General features: G+C 42.0%; 1 protein-coding gene across 1 annotated transcript in view; it reads left to right on the top strand.

Annotated features, from left to right (window-relative positions):
- XPNPEP3 (X-prolyl aminopeptidase 3) overlaps positions 1-16626 on the top strand; it is a 243267-nt gene that overhangs the window by 59674 nt on the left and 166967 nt on the right. The window contains exon 3 of the mRNA XM_069737081.1: positions 7654-8064. Coding sequence (XP_069593182.1) covers positions 7654-8064 — 411 coding nt within the window. The remainder of the gene's footprint in view (positions 1-7653; positions 8065-16626) is intronic.

Consider the following 16626-nt stretch of genomic DNA (forward strand, 5'->3'; position numbering starts at 1 on the left):
TTTTGTTAGGGAGTTATAAGGGTTAAAAGTTGACCAGCAATTTCTCATTTTTACAGCACCATTTTTTTTAGGGACCACACCTGATTTGAAGTCATTTTGAGGGGTCTATATGATAGAATATAATGTGACACCATTCTAAAAACTGCACCCCTCAAGGTGCTCAAAATCACATTCAAGAAGTTTATTAACCCTTCAGGTGTTTCACAGGAATTTTTGGAATGTTTAAATAAAAATGAACATTTAACTTTTTTTCACGCAAAATTTATTTCAGCTCCAATTTGTTTTATTTTACCAAGGGTAACAGGAGAAAATAGACCCCAAAAGTTGTTGTACAATTTGTCCTGAGTATGCCGATACCCCGTATGTGGGGGTAAACCACTGTTTGGGCGCATGGCAGAGCTCGGAAGGGAAGGAGCGCTATTTGACTTTTCAATGGAAAATTGACTGGAATTGAGATGGGACGCCATGTTGCGTTTGGAGAGCCCCTGATGTGCCTAAACATCGAAACCCCCACAAGTGACACCATTTTGGAAAGTAGACCACCTAAGGAACTTATCTAGATGTGTGGTTAGCACTTTGACCCACCAAGTGCTTCACAGAAGTTTATAATGCAGAGCCGTGAAAATAAAAATTATTTTTTTCCCACAAAAGTTATTTTTTAGGCCCCAGTTTTGTATTTTCCCAAGGGTAACAAGAAAAATTGGACCCCAAAAGTTGTTGTCCAATTTGTCCTGAGTACGCTAATACCCCATATGTTGGGGAAAAACCCTGTTTGGGTGCACGGGAGAGCTCGGAAGGAAAGGAGCACTGTTTTACTTTTTCAACACAGAATTGGCTGGAATTGAGATCGGACGCCATGACGCATTTGGAGAGCCCCTGATGTGCCTAAACAGTGGAAACCCCCAATTCTAACTGAAACCTCAACCCTAGCCCCAACCCTAACCCAAGCCCTAACCCTAGCCCTAAGCCTAATGGGAAAATGGAAATAAATACATTTTTTTAATTTTATTATTTTTCCCTAACTAAGGGGGTGATGAAGGGGGTTTCATTTACTATTTATAGTGTGTGTTTTTAGCGGATTTTTATGATTGGCAGCCGTCACACACTAAAAGACGCTTTTTATTGCAAAAAATAGTTTTTGCGTCTCCACATCTTGAGAGCTATAATTTTTCCATATTTTGGTCCACAGAGTTATGTGAGGTCTTGTTTTTTGCGGGACGAGTTGCCGTTTTTATTGGTAACATTTTCAGGCACGTGACATTTTTTGATCGCTTTTTATTCCAATTTTTGTGAGGCAGAATGACCAAAAACAGCTATTCATGAATTTCTTTTTGGGGGGCGCTTATACCGTTCCACGTTTGGTAAAATTGATAACGCAGTTTTATTCTTCAGGTCAGTACGATTACAGCAATACCTCATTTATGTCTTTTTTTATGTTTTGGCGCTTTTATACGATAAAAACTATTTTATAGAAAAATAATTATTTTTGCATCGCTTTATTCTGAGGACTGTAACTTCTTTATTATTTCGCTGATGATACTGTATGGTGGCTCGTTTTTTGCGGGACAAGATGACATTTTCAGCGGTACCATGGTTATTTGTATCCGTCTTTTTGATCGCGTGTTATTCCACTTTTTGTTCGGCGGTATAATAATAATGCGTTGTTTTTTACCTAGTTTTTTTGTTGTTTTTTTACCGCATTCACTGAAGGGGTTAACTAGTGGGACAGTTTTATAGGTCGGGTTGTTACGGACGCGGCGATACTAAATATGTGTACTTTTATTGTTTTTTTAATTTATTTAGATACAGAAAATATATTTATGGGAACAATATATTTTTTTCTTTATTTAGGATTTTTTTTTTTTTTTTTTTTTTTTTTACACATGTGAATATATTTTTGTTTACTTTATAACATTGCCCCAGGGGTGAACATCATGTTATAGGGTCAGATCGCTGATCTGACACTTTGCACAGCACTGTGTCAGATCAGCGATCTGACATGCAGGGCTGCAGGCATACCAGGGATTGCCCTGAGCAGGCGCTGGTAAGCCACCTCCCTGCAGGACCCGAATGTAGCCCCACGGCCATTTTGAATCCGGGGCCTGCAGAGAGGAGACGCTCGGTACAAGCACATCGCCTTGTACCGAGGGTCTCAGGTAAGCACGCAGGGAGCCCCCTCCCTGCGTGATGCTTCCCTGTACCGCCGGAGCTCTGCGATCATCTCATTCCGCTCCAAGCTTTGCCATTTCTCCATGAGAACTTTTTGACTACACATGGGTTATCGCCAAGCTCGAAAGAAAGTGGGTAACAAATTGTGGTGTGCACTTTTTGGTGTTATCTCTGGCAAAAGTGAGTAATTAGGGGCTAAAGCAAGATTTTTTTAAGAGAAAAATTACATTTTTCAATATGACGATCTGATGTTATCAAATTATGTGTCGTATTTATGGGTTTAAAATGTTCACTATACACCTGGATAAAGTCTTTGACGGTGTAGTTTACAAAATGGGGTCAGTTGTGGTGGTTTTCCACTGTTTAGGCACATCAGGGGCTCTCCAAACCCAACATTGCATTTGCTCTCGATTCCAACCAATTTTGCGTTCAAAAAGTCAAACGGTGCTTCTTCCCTTCCAATCTCTGCTGTGTGCCCAAACAGTTGTTTTCTCCCACATATGGGGTATTGGCATGCTCAGGAGAACTTGTACAACTAATTTTGTGGTTAATTCTCTCTTGTTACCCTTGTGAAAATAAAACAATTTATGTCTGAAGTAAAAATATTCTGAAAAAAGTTAAACGTTCATGTTTTTCCTTTTCTGTTTCTGAGAAGCACGTGAAGGGTTAATAAACTTCTTGAATGTGATTTTGAGCACCTTGAGGAGTACAGTTTGTAGATTAGTGACACTTTTGGGTATTTTCTGTCATATAGGCCCCTCAAAGTCAGTTGAAACGTGATGTGGTCCCTAAAAAAATGGTTTTGTAAATTTTGTTGGAAAAATGACAAATCGCTAGTCAACATTTTAACCCTTCTAACTTCCTAACAAAAAAAAGAAATGATTGCAAAAATTGTCCTAATGTAAAATAGACATGTGGGAAATGGTATTTGTTAACTATTTTGTGAGACAAAACTTTCTGGTTTAATGGTATAAGAGAGTTTTCACCAAATTTCCAATATTTTCACAAATAAACGCAACAAAACCAAAGAAGAGATAATGTGTGCATACAGCATACCCTAATGAAAATAAATAAGTAAAAATCAAGTGCTTTAAATAATTAACATAGGGTACTTCGTAAACACTGTTTTTGCTAAAAAAAAAAATCATAAAGCTGTCCCACCACGACAAGGTATACCCAATTGGGACAGTAACTACACTCTCTAATGTTAAAACCTACCTAGTATGAATAGTGGCAGATACGTTTTGTTTGTTTCCATGACCAGTGTGAACATGCTTTTACATCATGGATATTTTCAAGTCATACTCCGACTCAGTTTTCTGTTTTTCTTCAGTATTTTTGTATTCAGTACAAATAGGGTGTGCCCCCCTTTTCACTGAGAGGGGCAGTTCATATATAGTCCCTCCAAAGCTGGGTGTCCGGTTGGGACCCATTGACTTTCTGCCACTATTCATAATTATTTGATCCCTTGCTGATTTTCTAAGTTTGCCCACTGACAAAGACATGAGCAGTCTATAATTTTATGGGTAGGTTAATTATAACATCGAGAGATAGAATATCAAAAATAAAATCCAGAAAATCACATTGTATAAATTATATACATTTATTTGCATTTTGCAGTGAGAAATAAGAATTTGATTCCCTACCAACCATTAAAAGTTCTGGCTCCTACAGACCAAGTTAGATGCTCCTAATCAACTTGTTACCTGCATTAAAGACAGCTGTCTTACATAATCACCTTTATAAAAGACTCTATTCAATTAATCAGTCAGACTCTAACCTCTACAACATGAGCAAAACCAAAGAGCTTTATAAAGATGTCAGGGACAACATCATAAACCTGCACAAAGCTTGAATGGGCTACAAAACCATAAGTAAGACGCTGGGTGACAAGGAGATAACTGTTGGTGTAATAGTAAGAAAATGGAAGAAATACAAAATGACATTGATCTGGGCACCATGCAAAATGTCAACTCCTGGGGTATCCTTGATCTTGAGGAAAGTGAGAGATCAGCCTAAAACTACACGGGATGGGGGGCGGACTTGTTAATGTTCTCAAGGCAGCTGGAACCACAATCACCAAGGAAACCATTGTTAACACACTACGCCGTAAAGATTTAAAATCCTGCAGTGCCCGCAAGGTCCCCCTGCTCAAGAAGTCACATGTGCAGGCCCATCTGAAGTTTACCAATGAACACCTGGATGATTCTGTGAGTGATTGGGAGAAGATGCTGTGGTCAGATGAGACAAAAATTGAGGTCTTTGTCTGTAACTCAGCTCGCCGTGTTTGGAGGAAGAGAAATGCTACCTATGACCCAAAGAACACCGTCCCCACTGTGAAGCATGGAGGTGGAAACATTATGTTTTGGGAATGTTTCTCTGCTAAGGGCACAGGACTACTTCACCGCATCAATGGGAGAATGGATGGATCCATGTACCGTAAAATCCTGAGTGACAACCTCTTTCCCTCTGCCAGGGGAAAAAAAAATGGGTCGTGGCTGGGTCTTCCAGCAAGACAATGACCCAAAACATTCAGCCAAGGCAAGAAAGGAGTGGCTCAAAAAGAAGCACATTAAAGGGAACCTGTCACCCCGTTTTTTTCAGATTGAGATAAAAATACTGTTAAATAGGGCCTGCGCTGTGCGTTACAATAGTGTATGTAGTGTACCCTGATTCCCCACCTATGCTGCGAAATACATTACCAAAGTCACCGTTTTCGCCTGTCAATCAGGCTGGTCAGGTCGGGTGGGCGTGGTGACATCGCTGTTTCTTCCCCGATGCAAACTCGGCTTCGGGAAAATGGCCGCCGCGATCTCCATCTGCGCACGCGCGGCATCCCGCGGCCATTTTCCTGAAGCCCCGTGCAGCAGAGCACTCCATCTGCGCACGTGCTGCCTCAGGAAGATGGCCGCCCCCACCGATGACAAGGGTAATAGCGCAGATCGCGCGCTTTTTCTTCACCTGCGCGCAGTGGATTCGGCACTTGGACATGCGCACACCACTACGCCACCAACGGAAAGCTGGGGAAGAAACAGCGATGTCACCACGCCCACCCGAGACCTGACCAGCCTGATTGACAGGCGAAAACGGCGACTTTGGTAATGTATTTCGCAGCATAGGTGGGGAATCAGGGTACACTACATACACTATTGTAACGCACAGCGCAGGCCCTATTAAACAGTATTTTTATCTCAATCTGAAAAAACGGGGTGACAGGTTCCCTTTAAGGTTATGGAGTGGCCTAGCCAGTCTCCAGACCTTAATCCCATAGAAAACTTATGGGAGGAGTTGGAGCTCCGAGTTGCCAAGTGTATGCCTCAAAATCTTAATGATTTAGAGAGGATATGCAAAGAGGAGTGGACCAAAATTCTTCCTGACATGTGCAAACCTCATCATCAACTACAAAAAACTTCTGACTGCTGTGCTTGCCAACAAGTGTTAAGTCTTGTTTGCCAGAGGGATCAAATACTTATTTCTCACTGAAAAATGCAAATAAATTGATATAATTTTTACAATGTGATTTACTGATTTTATTTTTGACATTCTATCTGTCAATGTTAAAATCAACCTACCCTTAAAATTACAGTCTGCTCATGACTTTGTCTATGGGCAAACTTAGGCTGGGTTCACATTGCGTTATAGGCGTCCGTTAGACGGACTATGTTACACCGTGGCATAACGCAGTCCGTTAATGCCGCCATTAAGTCCTGTGTCGGACGCATCGCTAGCGCACGCCCACAATGGGTGTGCGCTAGCGATGTGCCGTCATTGAGTGATAGACCCTGGGACGTGGGCTGCAGCGTTTCCGGGTCTGTCACCGCTAGCGCAGATAGAGCATCTGCTAGCTCTATCTCCGCTAGCGTGATGACATTCCAGCACTTGCGTTAACAGTAGCCCGTTAACGCATGTGTTGAACGGGCTGCTGTTAACGCAATGTGTACTCAGCCTTACAAAATCAGTAAGTAATCAAATAATTGTTTCCTTCACTGTATATAATTAGTACAGTAGCTTACTGTACTTGTATTTTATTACTAAATAATTTTTTTTTAAAACTGAGCGTGGGGTCACCTGACATTTTTATTAACTGCTGGCTAATAAAATTTTGTGGGCCCCACGCCATTTTTTTCAGAAAATAATTGATTTATTAATAAAATACATGTACAGTAAACCACACACAAAGCACTCATTATATATCTCAGTCACATGTTTATATCTATAGTTCTGTATCTATCTATGTATCTAATCTACCTGTATGCAGATATATCTATCTAAATTATATATATAAAAGAATATTTCCTTTGAAAATTTTGTGTAAATGATATAGAGAATTGTATGTAAAAGTTCATGTTAAAATCACATTGCAATCGAATTGCATTCCCATGTAAATTGGATGTCATTTCATTCAGATGCTAGATGATAAAAATCGCATGACACTTGCATGACACTGTTCCCATTTCTTTGGACAAATATCGGAACCTTTTTATTTTTTTTACGGTGATGGGTGTGAGCCCCTATAGATCGGGTTTTTTTTTTTTATTTCTCTGATCACTGGTCTCATGCATTGCAAGGTATGATACCTAACTGTACACCTAGCGGTACACTGGCAGATCGCTCGTTAGACCCTGCTGCTGACTGGGACTAACAGGCCACCATAGATTGCAGACCTGAATATCATCATTTAAACTTTGGCTGTCATGACAACACTTGGCTAGTTTTAGATAGTTTTTTTTTCATTATTTGGGTGGTAAAAATAATTTGGGGAAATTTGTAAAAAAAAAAAGAATAATTTTAATTTTATCCCCAATTTCCGAGACCTATAAGACCTTCATCTTTCAGGTTCTGGGGCTGGGTGAAGGTTTTTCTTTGTGCCCTGAGGTGAAATTTGAATTGATTCCATTTTGGGGTGGATACAGTATTTTGATTGTCACTTATTGCTTTTTATTACAATGTTGTGGTGCACACAATTTTTAATGCAAGGTATATAAGAAAATAGTTTACATTATGGCATCAAATACGTTGGGATTTAGAATGAAATTGACTTTGCCTTCGGACCACCCCTTTAAGAAGGAGCAAACTGTGATCATGGTTATAATTGTAAGTGCAAATAGACTGAGGCTCAGTGCCAAGAGCAGCAGGAGCCATAAAAACAGCCCTGAACTTACCTACTATGAACCTTTCTAGTTGCCATGTGTGTGATCTCTGAAGGTTCAAGTGAAGGAACTCCCAGGGAACACAAGCAATGCTCTCATCATAGAGGGGACACACTTCCATAGTAACTTTGCAAATGAGAGGGAGAAAGGGACAAGAATGCTTTGAGGCCATGTTCACATTTATGCAGCGTTTACACAAACAAATCTACATCAAATATACATTGTTAAATAATCACTAAAATGAAAAGTATTAAAAAAAGACACACTCAAAAATGAAACAATTCTTACAGTGGATGGCAATTATGTAAGGCAAATTGTCCTTTTTTTGTTACAGGGGAGGTGACACCAGGATTGACACAGACTGAGTACGCCCTTCGCCGTCACAAGCTGATGTCTCAGATACATACAGAATCTCAAGCTTTGGGACTTGACACAGATCATGCTGCAGTTTTCTTATCCAGCGCGATCATGTATATGTCAAATGACATTCCCTTTCTATTTCATCAGAACAATGACTTCCTCTACTTGTGTGGGTTTTTAGAGCCAGATAGCATCCTTCTTTTGCAAAGCAGACCAGGGCATTGTATGCCGTCTCACACAGCCACGCTCTTTGTACCACGCAGAGATCCTGGACGGGAATTATGGGATGGACCTCGCTCTCGCCCTGACGGAGCAGTTGCATTGACTGGCGTAGATGAAGCTTATCCATTAGAGGAATTTAAACATATGCTGCCCAAACTACTTGGTATGTGGATCTCTATTTTTAAATTATTAAAGGAGCGCTCTCACTCTCTTTTTCTGCTCCTTCTAGCAATATAAACCAAATATAAAGTAGTTATAATCACAACCTATTCACTAATCCCCTAAGATTGTCAGCGGCAGAAGACAGGACTCGCATAGACATGGTGACCCCCTGGATATAGTAGAAAACCTAGTAATGCTCTGGGTGGTCACTACTATATGGTCACATTACCAGACTGCTGTAGGAATCTGTTACATGAAATTGTACAATTGATCAGGTCCACCAGGGTCTTCTCTGTATATACCGTATTTTTCGGACTATAAGACGCACTTTTTTCTCCAAAATTTGGAGGGGAAACGGGAGTGCGTCTTATAGTCCGAATATACTTACCAGGAGTGTGGCTGCAGCAGGTGTCGGGCGATTCTGCCAGCTCTGGGCTGGGAAGAGGGGTTGTTCAGTGGTCCAACACTGCAGGGCAATGATCTGACTCCCATCCTAGGCTGGTGCGGCAGGTTCGGTGGTGCTGGTGCTCCTCTGACATTTTGTTAAATCCCGGAGCCCTCGCACTTCCATTCCTGCAATGCGGTGACCTACGACAGAGGCGGCGCATTTGCAGATTAAGATCTCGACAACGAGACCTCGGGAGATGAGATTTCGGTGTGAGATCTCAATATGCTCATGCGCCGCCTCCAGTGGCCATTTTCCCGGAGGCCTCCGCATTGCAGCAATGGATGTGCAGGGGCTCCAGGCTTTCAAAAAATGTTGGTGGAGCACCCACACCTCTGAACTTACTGCACCAGCCTGGGATGGGAGACAGATCATCGCCGGACCACCGAACACCTCCTGTGACCTCACTCCACCAGCATTGCCAATAATCCCCTACCCCCAGTAAGCTAAATTTGGAATGTAAGATGGACCACCATTTGACACATTAATATTTTTTCCTATTTCCCTTTTGAAAATTTGGGGTGTGTCTTATGGTCTGGTGCGTCTTAAAGTCCAAAAAATACTGGAACTATAGGCTTGGAGAGACTTGTGCCCTGCTCTAACAGAATGGTGCTTGGCATTGCTTTATCTAGGATGCAACTAGTCCCTCTGTGAGCCCTGTGTATACACTGCTCAATATAGCCATTGCAACAGCAAGAAAGAAAAGTAATAGAATATTAGAAATCACAGGATGGATAGACATGTTAGCGATATACAAATGATGAACAAGTGGAAACATCTTTTTGTGGCAAGTTGTTTGCACATGTAGAGACTAGGCTCAAGGTATGAGCTCACCGCATACCCGGCAGGTAATGGTTGTGTGTCATATGTCAAATTCTGACAGCGGAATTAATAGCATGCCAGCATGAGGATGCATCATTCTATGCTCACTTAACCCTCCGTCAGGGGCAATATGTTTCATAACGAGTTTAGGGCATTGCGCCTGTCCAGCACAGGCTTGAAAATTGGCTATATTTTCCTTTTTTAAAAATTTCAATGTTCTAAAAGTGATCAGTTACCTTAATAGGAATGTAATAAATGAGAATACACATAATCAGGTGTAAAAAAAAAAAGTTTAATAACCAGAAAAGTAATATGTTTCTATGTCTTGAGCATCCTCCTCACTCTCTCCATCTTGATCTGTATCAGACACATCTGGACATTCTTCCACATCAACTTCTGAATCAATGTCACTTTTTTCCCCTAAATCTTCTAGCTGTTAGGCTGTGTTCACACATTGCAGTTTTTTCGCGGTTTTTCCCGATAAAAACGCTATAAAACCGCAAAAAAAAACGCATACAATAAGCATCCCATCATTTAGAATGAATTCCGCATGTTTTGTGCACATGATGCGTTTTTTTCCACGAAAAAAACTCATCGCGGCAAAAAACGCAGCACGTTCATTATTTTTCCGGTTTTTTTGCGGATCTCCCCCCCCCCCCCCGTGCTCCCCCCCCACCCTATCATACTTACCGATCCTGCCGGGGTCCGTCCGTCTTCTCCCCGGGCGCCGCCATCTTCCAAAATGGCGGGCGCATGCGCCGGCCGGCAGATTCGTTCCAAAGTGCATTTTGATCACTGAGATACAGTGGGGCAAAAAAGTATTTAGTCAGTCAGCAATAGTGCAAGTTCCACCACTTAAAAAGATGAGAGGCGTCTGTAATTTACATCATAGGTAGACCTCAACTATGGGAGACAAACTGAGAAAAAAAAATCCAGAAAATCACATTGTCTGTTTTTATATCATTTTTTTTGCATATTATGGTGGAAAATAAGTATTTGGTCAGAAACAAACAATCAAGATTTCTGGCTCTCACAGACCTGTAACTTCTTCTTTAAGAGTCTCCTCTTTCCTCCACTCATTACCTGTAGTAATGGCACCTGTTTAAACTTGTTATCAGTATAAAAAGACACCTGTGCACACCCTCAAACAGTCTGACTCCAAACTCCACTATGGTGAAGACCAAAGAGCTGTCAAAGGACACCAGAAACAAAATTGTAGCCCTGCACCAGGCTGGGAAGGCTGAATCTGCAATAGCCAACCAGCTTGGAGTGAAGAAATCAACAGTGGGAGCAATAATTAGAAAATGGAAGACATACAAGACCACTGATAATCTCCCTCGATCTGGGGCTCCACGCAAAATCCCAACCCGTGGGGTCAGAATGATCACAAGAACGGTGAGCAAAAATCCCAGAACCACGCGGGGTGACCTAGTGAATGAACTGCAGAGATCTGGGACCAATGTAACAAGGCCTACCATAAGTAACACACTACGCCACCATGGACTCAGATCCTGCAGTGCCAGACGTGTCCCACTGCTTAAGCCAGTACATGTCCGGGCCCGTCTGAAGTTTGCTAGAGAGCATTTGGATGATCCAGAGGAGTTTTGGGAGAATGTCCTATGGTCTGATGAAACCAAACTGGAACTGTTTGGTAGAAACACAACTTGTCGTGTTTGGAGGAAAAAGAATACTGAGTTGCATCCATCAAACACCATACCTACTGTAAAGCATGGTGGTGGAAACATCATGCTTTGGGGCTGTTTCTCTGCAAAGGGGCCAGGACGACTGATCCGGGTACATGAAAGAATGAATGGGGCCATGTATCGTGAGATTTTGAGTGCAAACCTCCTTCCATCAGCAAGGGTATTGAAGATGAAACGTGGATGGGTCTTTCAACATGACAATGATCCAAAGCACACCGCCAGGGCAACGAAGGAGTGGCTTCGTAAGAAGCATTTCAAGGTCCTGGAGTGGCCTAGCCAGTCTCCAGATCTCAACCCTATAGAAAACCTTTGGAGGGAGTTGAAAGTCCGTGTTGCCAAGCGAAAAGCCAAAAACATCACTGCTCTAGAGGAGATCTGCATGGAGGAATGGGCCAACATACCAACAACAGTGTGTGGCAACCTTGTGAAGACTTACAGAAAACGTTTGACCTCTGTCATTGCCAACAAAGGATATATTACAAAGTATTGAGATGAAATTTTGTTTCTGACCAAATACTTATTTTCCACCATAATATGCAAATAAAATGTTAAAAAAACAGACAATGTGATTTTCTGGATTTTTTTTCTCAGTTTGTCTCCCATAGTTGAGGTTTACCTATGATGTCAATTACAGACGCCTCTCATCTTTTTAAGTGGTGGAACTTGCACTATTGCTGACTGACTAAATACTTTTTTGCCCCACTGTATAATCTATCTCAGTGATCAAAATAAAAAAAATATTAAATGACCCCCCCCCCCCCCTTTGTCACCCCCATAGGTAGGGACAATAACAAAAATAAAGAATTTTTTTTTTTTCCACTAATGTTAGAATAGGGTTAGGGTTAGGGGTAGGGCTAGGGGTAGGGTTAAGGGTAGGGTTAGGGGTAGGGTTAGGGTTTCGGTATGTGCACACGTATTCTGGTCCTCTGCGGATTTTTCCGCTGCGGATTTGATAAATCCGCAGTGCTAAACCGCTGCGGATTTATGGCGGATTTACCGCGTTTTTTCTGCGCATTTCACTGTGGTTTTACAACTGCGATTTTCTATTTGAGCAGTTGTAAAACCGCTGCGGAATCCGCAGAAAGAAGTGACATGCTGCGGAATGTAAACCGCTGCGTTTCCGTGCAGTTTTTCCGCAGCGTGTGTACAGCGATTTTTGTTTCCCATAGGTTTACATTGAACTGTAAACTCATGGGAAACTGCTGCGGATCCGCAGCGTTTTCCGCAGCGTGTGCACATACCTTTAGAATTAGGCCATCTGCACACGGTGCGGATTTGGCTGCGGATCCGCAGTGGATTGGCCGCTGCGGATTCGCAGCAGTGTTCCATCAGGTGTACAGTACCATGTAAACATATGGAAACAAAATCCGCTGTGCCCATGGTGCGGAAAATACCGCGCGGAAACGCTGCGTTGTATTTTCCGCAGCATGTCAATTCTTTGTGCGGATTCCGCAGCGTTTTACACCTGTTCCTCAATAGGAATCCGCAGGTGAAATCCGCACAAAAAACACTGGAAATCCGCGGAAAATCCGCAGGTAAAACGCAGTGCCTTTTACCCGCGAATTTTTCAAAAATGATGCTGAAAAATCTCACACGAATCCGCAACGTGGGCACATAACCTTAGGGTTAGGGTTGGAATTAGGGTTATGGCTACAGTTGGGATTAGGGTTAGGGATGTGTTGGGGTTAGGGCTGTGATTAGGGTTATGGCTACAGTTGGAATTAGGGTTAGGGGTGTGTTGGGGTTAGTGTTGGAGGTAGAATTGAGGGGGTTACCACTGTTTAGGCACATCAGGGGTCTCCAAACGCAACATGGCGCCACCATTGATTCCAGCCAATCTCGTATTCAAAAAGTCAAATGGTGCTCCCTCAATTCCGAGCCCTGACGTGTGCCCAAACAGTGGTTTACCCCCACATATGGGGTACCAGCATACTCAGGATAAACTGCGCAACAATTACTGGGGTCCAATTTCTCCTGTTACCCTTGTGAAAATAAAAAAATGCTTGCTAAAACATCATTTTTGAGGAAAGAAAAATGATTTATTATTTTCACGGCTCTACGTTGTAAACGTCTGTGAAGCACTTGGGGGTTCAAAGTGCTCACCACATATCTAGATAAGTTCCTTGGGGGGTCTAGTTTCTAAAATGGGGTCACTTGTGGGGGGTTTCTACTGTTTAGGCACACCAGGGGCTCTGCAAACGCAACGTGACGCCCACAGACCATTCCATCAAAGTCTGCATTTCAAAAGTCACTACTTCCCTTCTGAGCCCCGACGTGTGCCCAAACAGTGGTTTACCCCCACACATGGGGTATCAGCGTACTCAGGAGAAACTGAACAACAACTTTTGGGGTCCAATTTCTCCTGTAACCCTTGGGAAAATAAAAAATTCTGGGCTAAATAATTATTTTTGAGGAAAGAAAACGTATTTATTATTTTCACGGCTCTGCATTATATACTTCTATGAAGCACTTGGGGGTTCAAAGTGCTCACCACACATCTAGATAAGTTCCTTTCGTGGTCTAGTTTCCAAAATGGGGTCACTTGTGGGGGGGTTTCTACTGTTTAGCCACATCAGGGGCTCTGCAAACGCAACGTGACGCCCGCAGAGCATTCCATCAAAGTCTGCATTTCAAAACGTCACTACTTCAATTCCGAGCCCCGGCATGTGCCCAAACAGTAGTATACCCCCACATATGGGGTATCACCGTACTCAGGAGAAACTGGACAACAAATATTGGGGTCAAATTTCTCCTGTTACCCTTGGGAAAATTAAAAAATTCTGGGCTAAATAATTATTTTTGAGGAAAGAAAACGTATTTATTATTTTCACGGCTCTGCATTATAAACTTCTGTGAAGCACTTGGGGGTTCAAAGTGCTCACCACACATCTAGATAAGTTCCTTTCGGGGTCTAGTTTCCAAAATGGGGTCACTTGTGGGGGGTTTCTACTGTTAAGCCACATCAGGGGCTCTGCAAACGCAACGTGACGCCCACAGAGCATTCCATCAAAGTCTGCATTTCAAAACGTCACTACTTCACTTCCGAGCCCCGGCATGTGCCCAAACAGTGGTTTACCCCCACATATGGGGTATCAGCGTACTCAGGAGAAACTGGACAACAACTTTTGGGGTCAAATTTTTCCTGATACCCTTGGGAAAATAAAAAATTGCAGGCTAAAAGATCATTTTTGAGAAAATAATTTTTTATTTTTATTTTCATGGCTCTGCGTTATAAACTTCTGTGAAGTCCTCACCACACATCTAGATTAGTTCCTTTGGTGGACTAGTTTCCTAAATGGGGTCATTTCTGGGGGATCTCCAATGTTTAGGCACACAGGGGCTCTCCAAACGTGACATGGTGTCCGCTAATGATTGGAGCTAATTTTCCATTTAAAAAGCCAAATGGCGTGCCTTCCCTTCCGAGCCCTGCCGTGCGCCCAAACAGTGGTTTACCCCCACATATGGGGTATCAGCGTACTCAGGACAAACTGGACAACAACATTTGGGGTCCAATTTCTCCTATTACCCTTGGCAAAATAGGAAATTCCAGGCTAAAAAATCGTTTTTGAGGAAAGAAAAATTATTTTTTATTTTCATGGCTCTGCGTTATAAACTTCTGTGAAGCACCTGGGGGTTTAAAGTGCTCAATATGCATCTAGATAAGTTCCTTGGGGGGTCTAGTTTCCAAAATGAGGTCACTTGTGGGGGAGCTCCAATGTTTAGGCACACAGGGGCTCTCCAAACGCGACATGGTGTCCGCTAACAATTGGAGCTAATTTTCCATTCAAAAAGTCAAATGGCGCGCCTTCCCTTCCGAGCCCTGCCGAGTGCCCAAACAGTGGTTTACCCCCACATATGAGGTATCGGCGTACTCGGGAGAAATTGCCCAACAAATTTTATGATCCATTTTATCCTATTGCCCATGTGATAATGAAAAAATTGAGGCGAAAAGAATTTTTTTGTGAAAAAAAAGTACTTTTTCATTTTTACAGATCAATTTGTGAAGCACCTGAGGGTTTAAAGTGCTCACTAGGCATCTAAATAAGTTCCTTGGGGGGTCTAGTTTCCAAAATGGGGTCACTTGTGGGGGAGCGCCAATGTTTACGCACACAGGAGCTTTCCAAACGCGACATGGTGTCCGCTAACGATGGAGATAATTTTTCATTCAAAAAGTCAAATGGCGCTCCTTCCCTTCCGAGCCTTACCATGTGCCCAAACAGTGGTTTACCCCCACATATGAGGTATCGGCGTACTCAGGAGAAATTGCCCAACAAATTTTAGGATCTATTTTATCCTGTTGCCCATGTGAAAATGAAAAAATTGAGGCTAAAAGAATTTTTTTGTGAAAAAAAAGTACTTTTTCATTTTTACAGATCAATTTGTGAAGCACCTGGGGGTTCAAAGTGCTCACAATGCATCTAGATAAGTTCCTTGGGGCGTCTAGTTTCCAAAATGGGGTCACTTGTGGGGGAGCTCCAATTTTTAGGCACACGGGGGCTCTCCAAACGTGACATGGTGTCCGCTAAAGAGTGGAGCCAATTTTTTATTCAAAAAGTCAAATGGCGCTCCTTCCCTTCCAATCCCTGCCGTGCGCCCAAACAGTGGTTTACCCCCACATATGAGGTATCAGCGTACTCAGGACAAATTGGACAACAACTTACGTGGTTCAGTTTCTCCTTTTACCATTGGGAAAATAAAAAAATTGTTGCTAAAAGATAATTTTTGTGACTAAAAAGTTAAATGTTCATTTTTTCCTTCCATGTTGCTTCTGCTGCTGTGAAGCACCTGAAGGGTTAATAAACTTCTGGAATGTGGTTTTGAGTACCTTGAGGGGTGCAGTTTTTAGAATGGTGTCACTTTTGGGTATTTTCAGCCATTTAGACCCCTCAAACTGACTTCAAATGTGAGGTGGTCCCTAAAAAAAATGGTTTTGTAAATTTCGTTGTAAAAATGACAAATCGCTGGTCAAATTTTAACCCTTATAACTTCCTAGCAAAAAAAAATTTTGTTTCCAAAATTGTGCTGATGTAAAGTAAACATGTGGGAAATGTTATTTATTAACTATTTTGTGTCACATAACTCTCTGGTTTAACAGAATAAAAATTAAAAATGTGAAAATTGCGAAATTTTCAAAATTTTCGCCAAATTTCCGTTTTTATCACAAATAAACGCATAATTTATTGACCTAAATTTACCACTAACATGAAGCCCAATATGTCACGAAAAAACAATCTCAGAACCGCTAGGATCCGTTGAAGCGTTCCTGAGTTATTACCTCATAAAGGGACACTGGTCAGAATTGCAAAAAACGGCAAGGTCTTTAAGGTCAAAATAGGCTGGGTCATGAAGAGGTTAAAGTGTCCAGTGATGTCATTCTTACTTAATCATGACTGATTGATCGCCAGCCCTGTCCTCATCAACACCCACACCTGTGTTAATGGATCAATCACTAAAACGATGTTAGCTGCTCCTTTTAAGGCAGGACTGCAATGATCTTGAAATGTGTTTTGGGGGTTAAAGTTCATTTTCTGGGAAAATATTGACTTTGCAAGTACAGTAATTGCTGTTAAGCTGATCACTCTGACATTCAGGA

Source organism: Ranitomeya imitator, chromosome 8 (assembly GCF_032444005.1).
Source record: "Ranitomeya imitator isolate aRanImi1 chromosome 8, aRanImi1.pri, whole genome shotgun sequence".
NCBI lineage: Eukaryota > Metazoa > Chordata > Amphibia > Anura > Dendrobatidae > Ranitomeya > Ranitomeya imitator.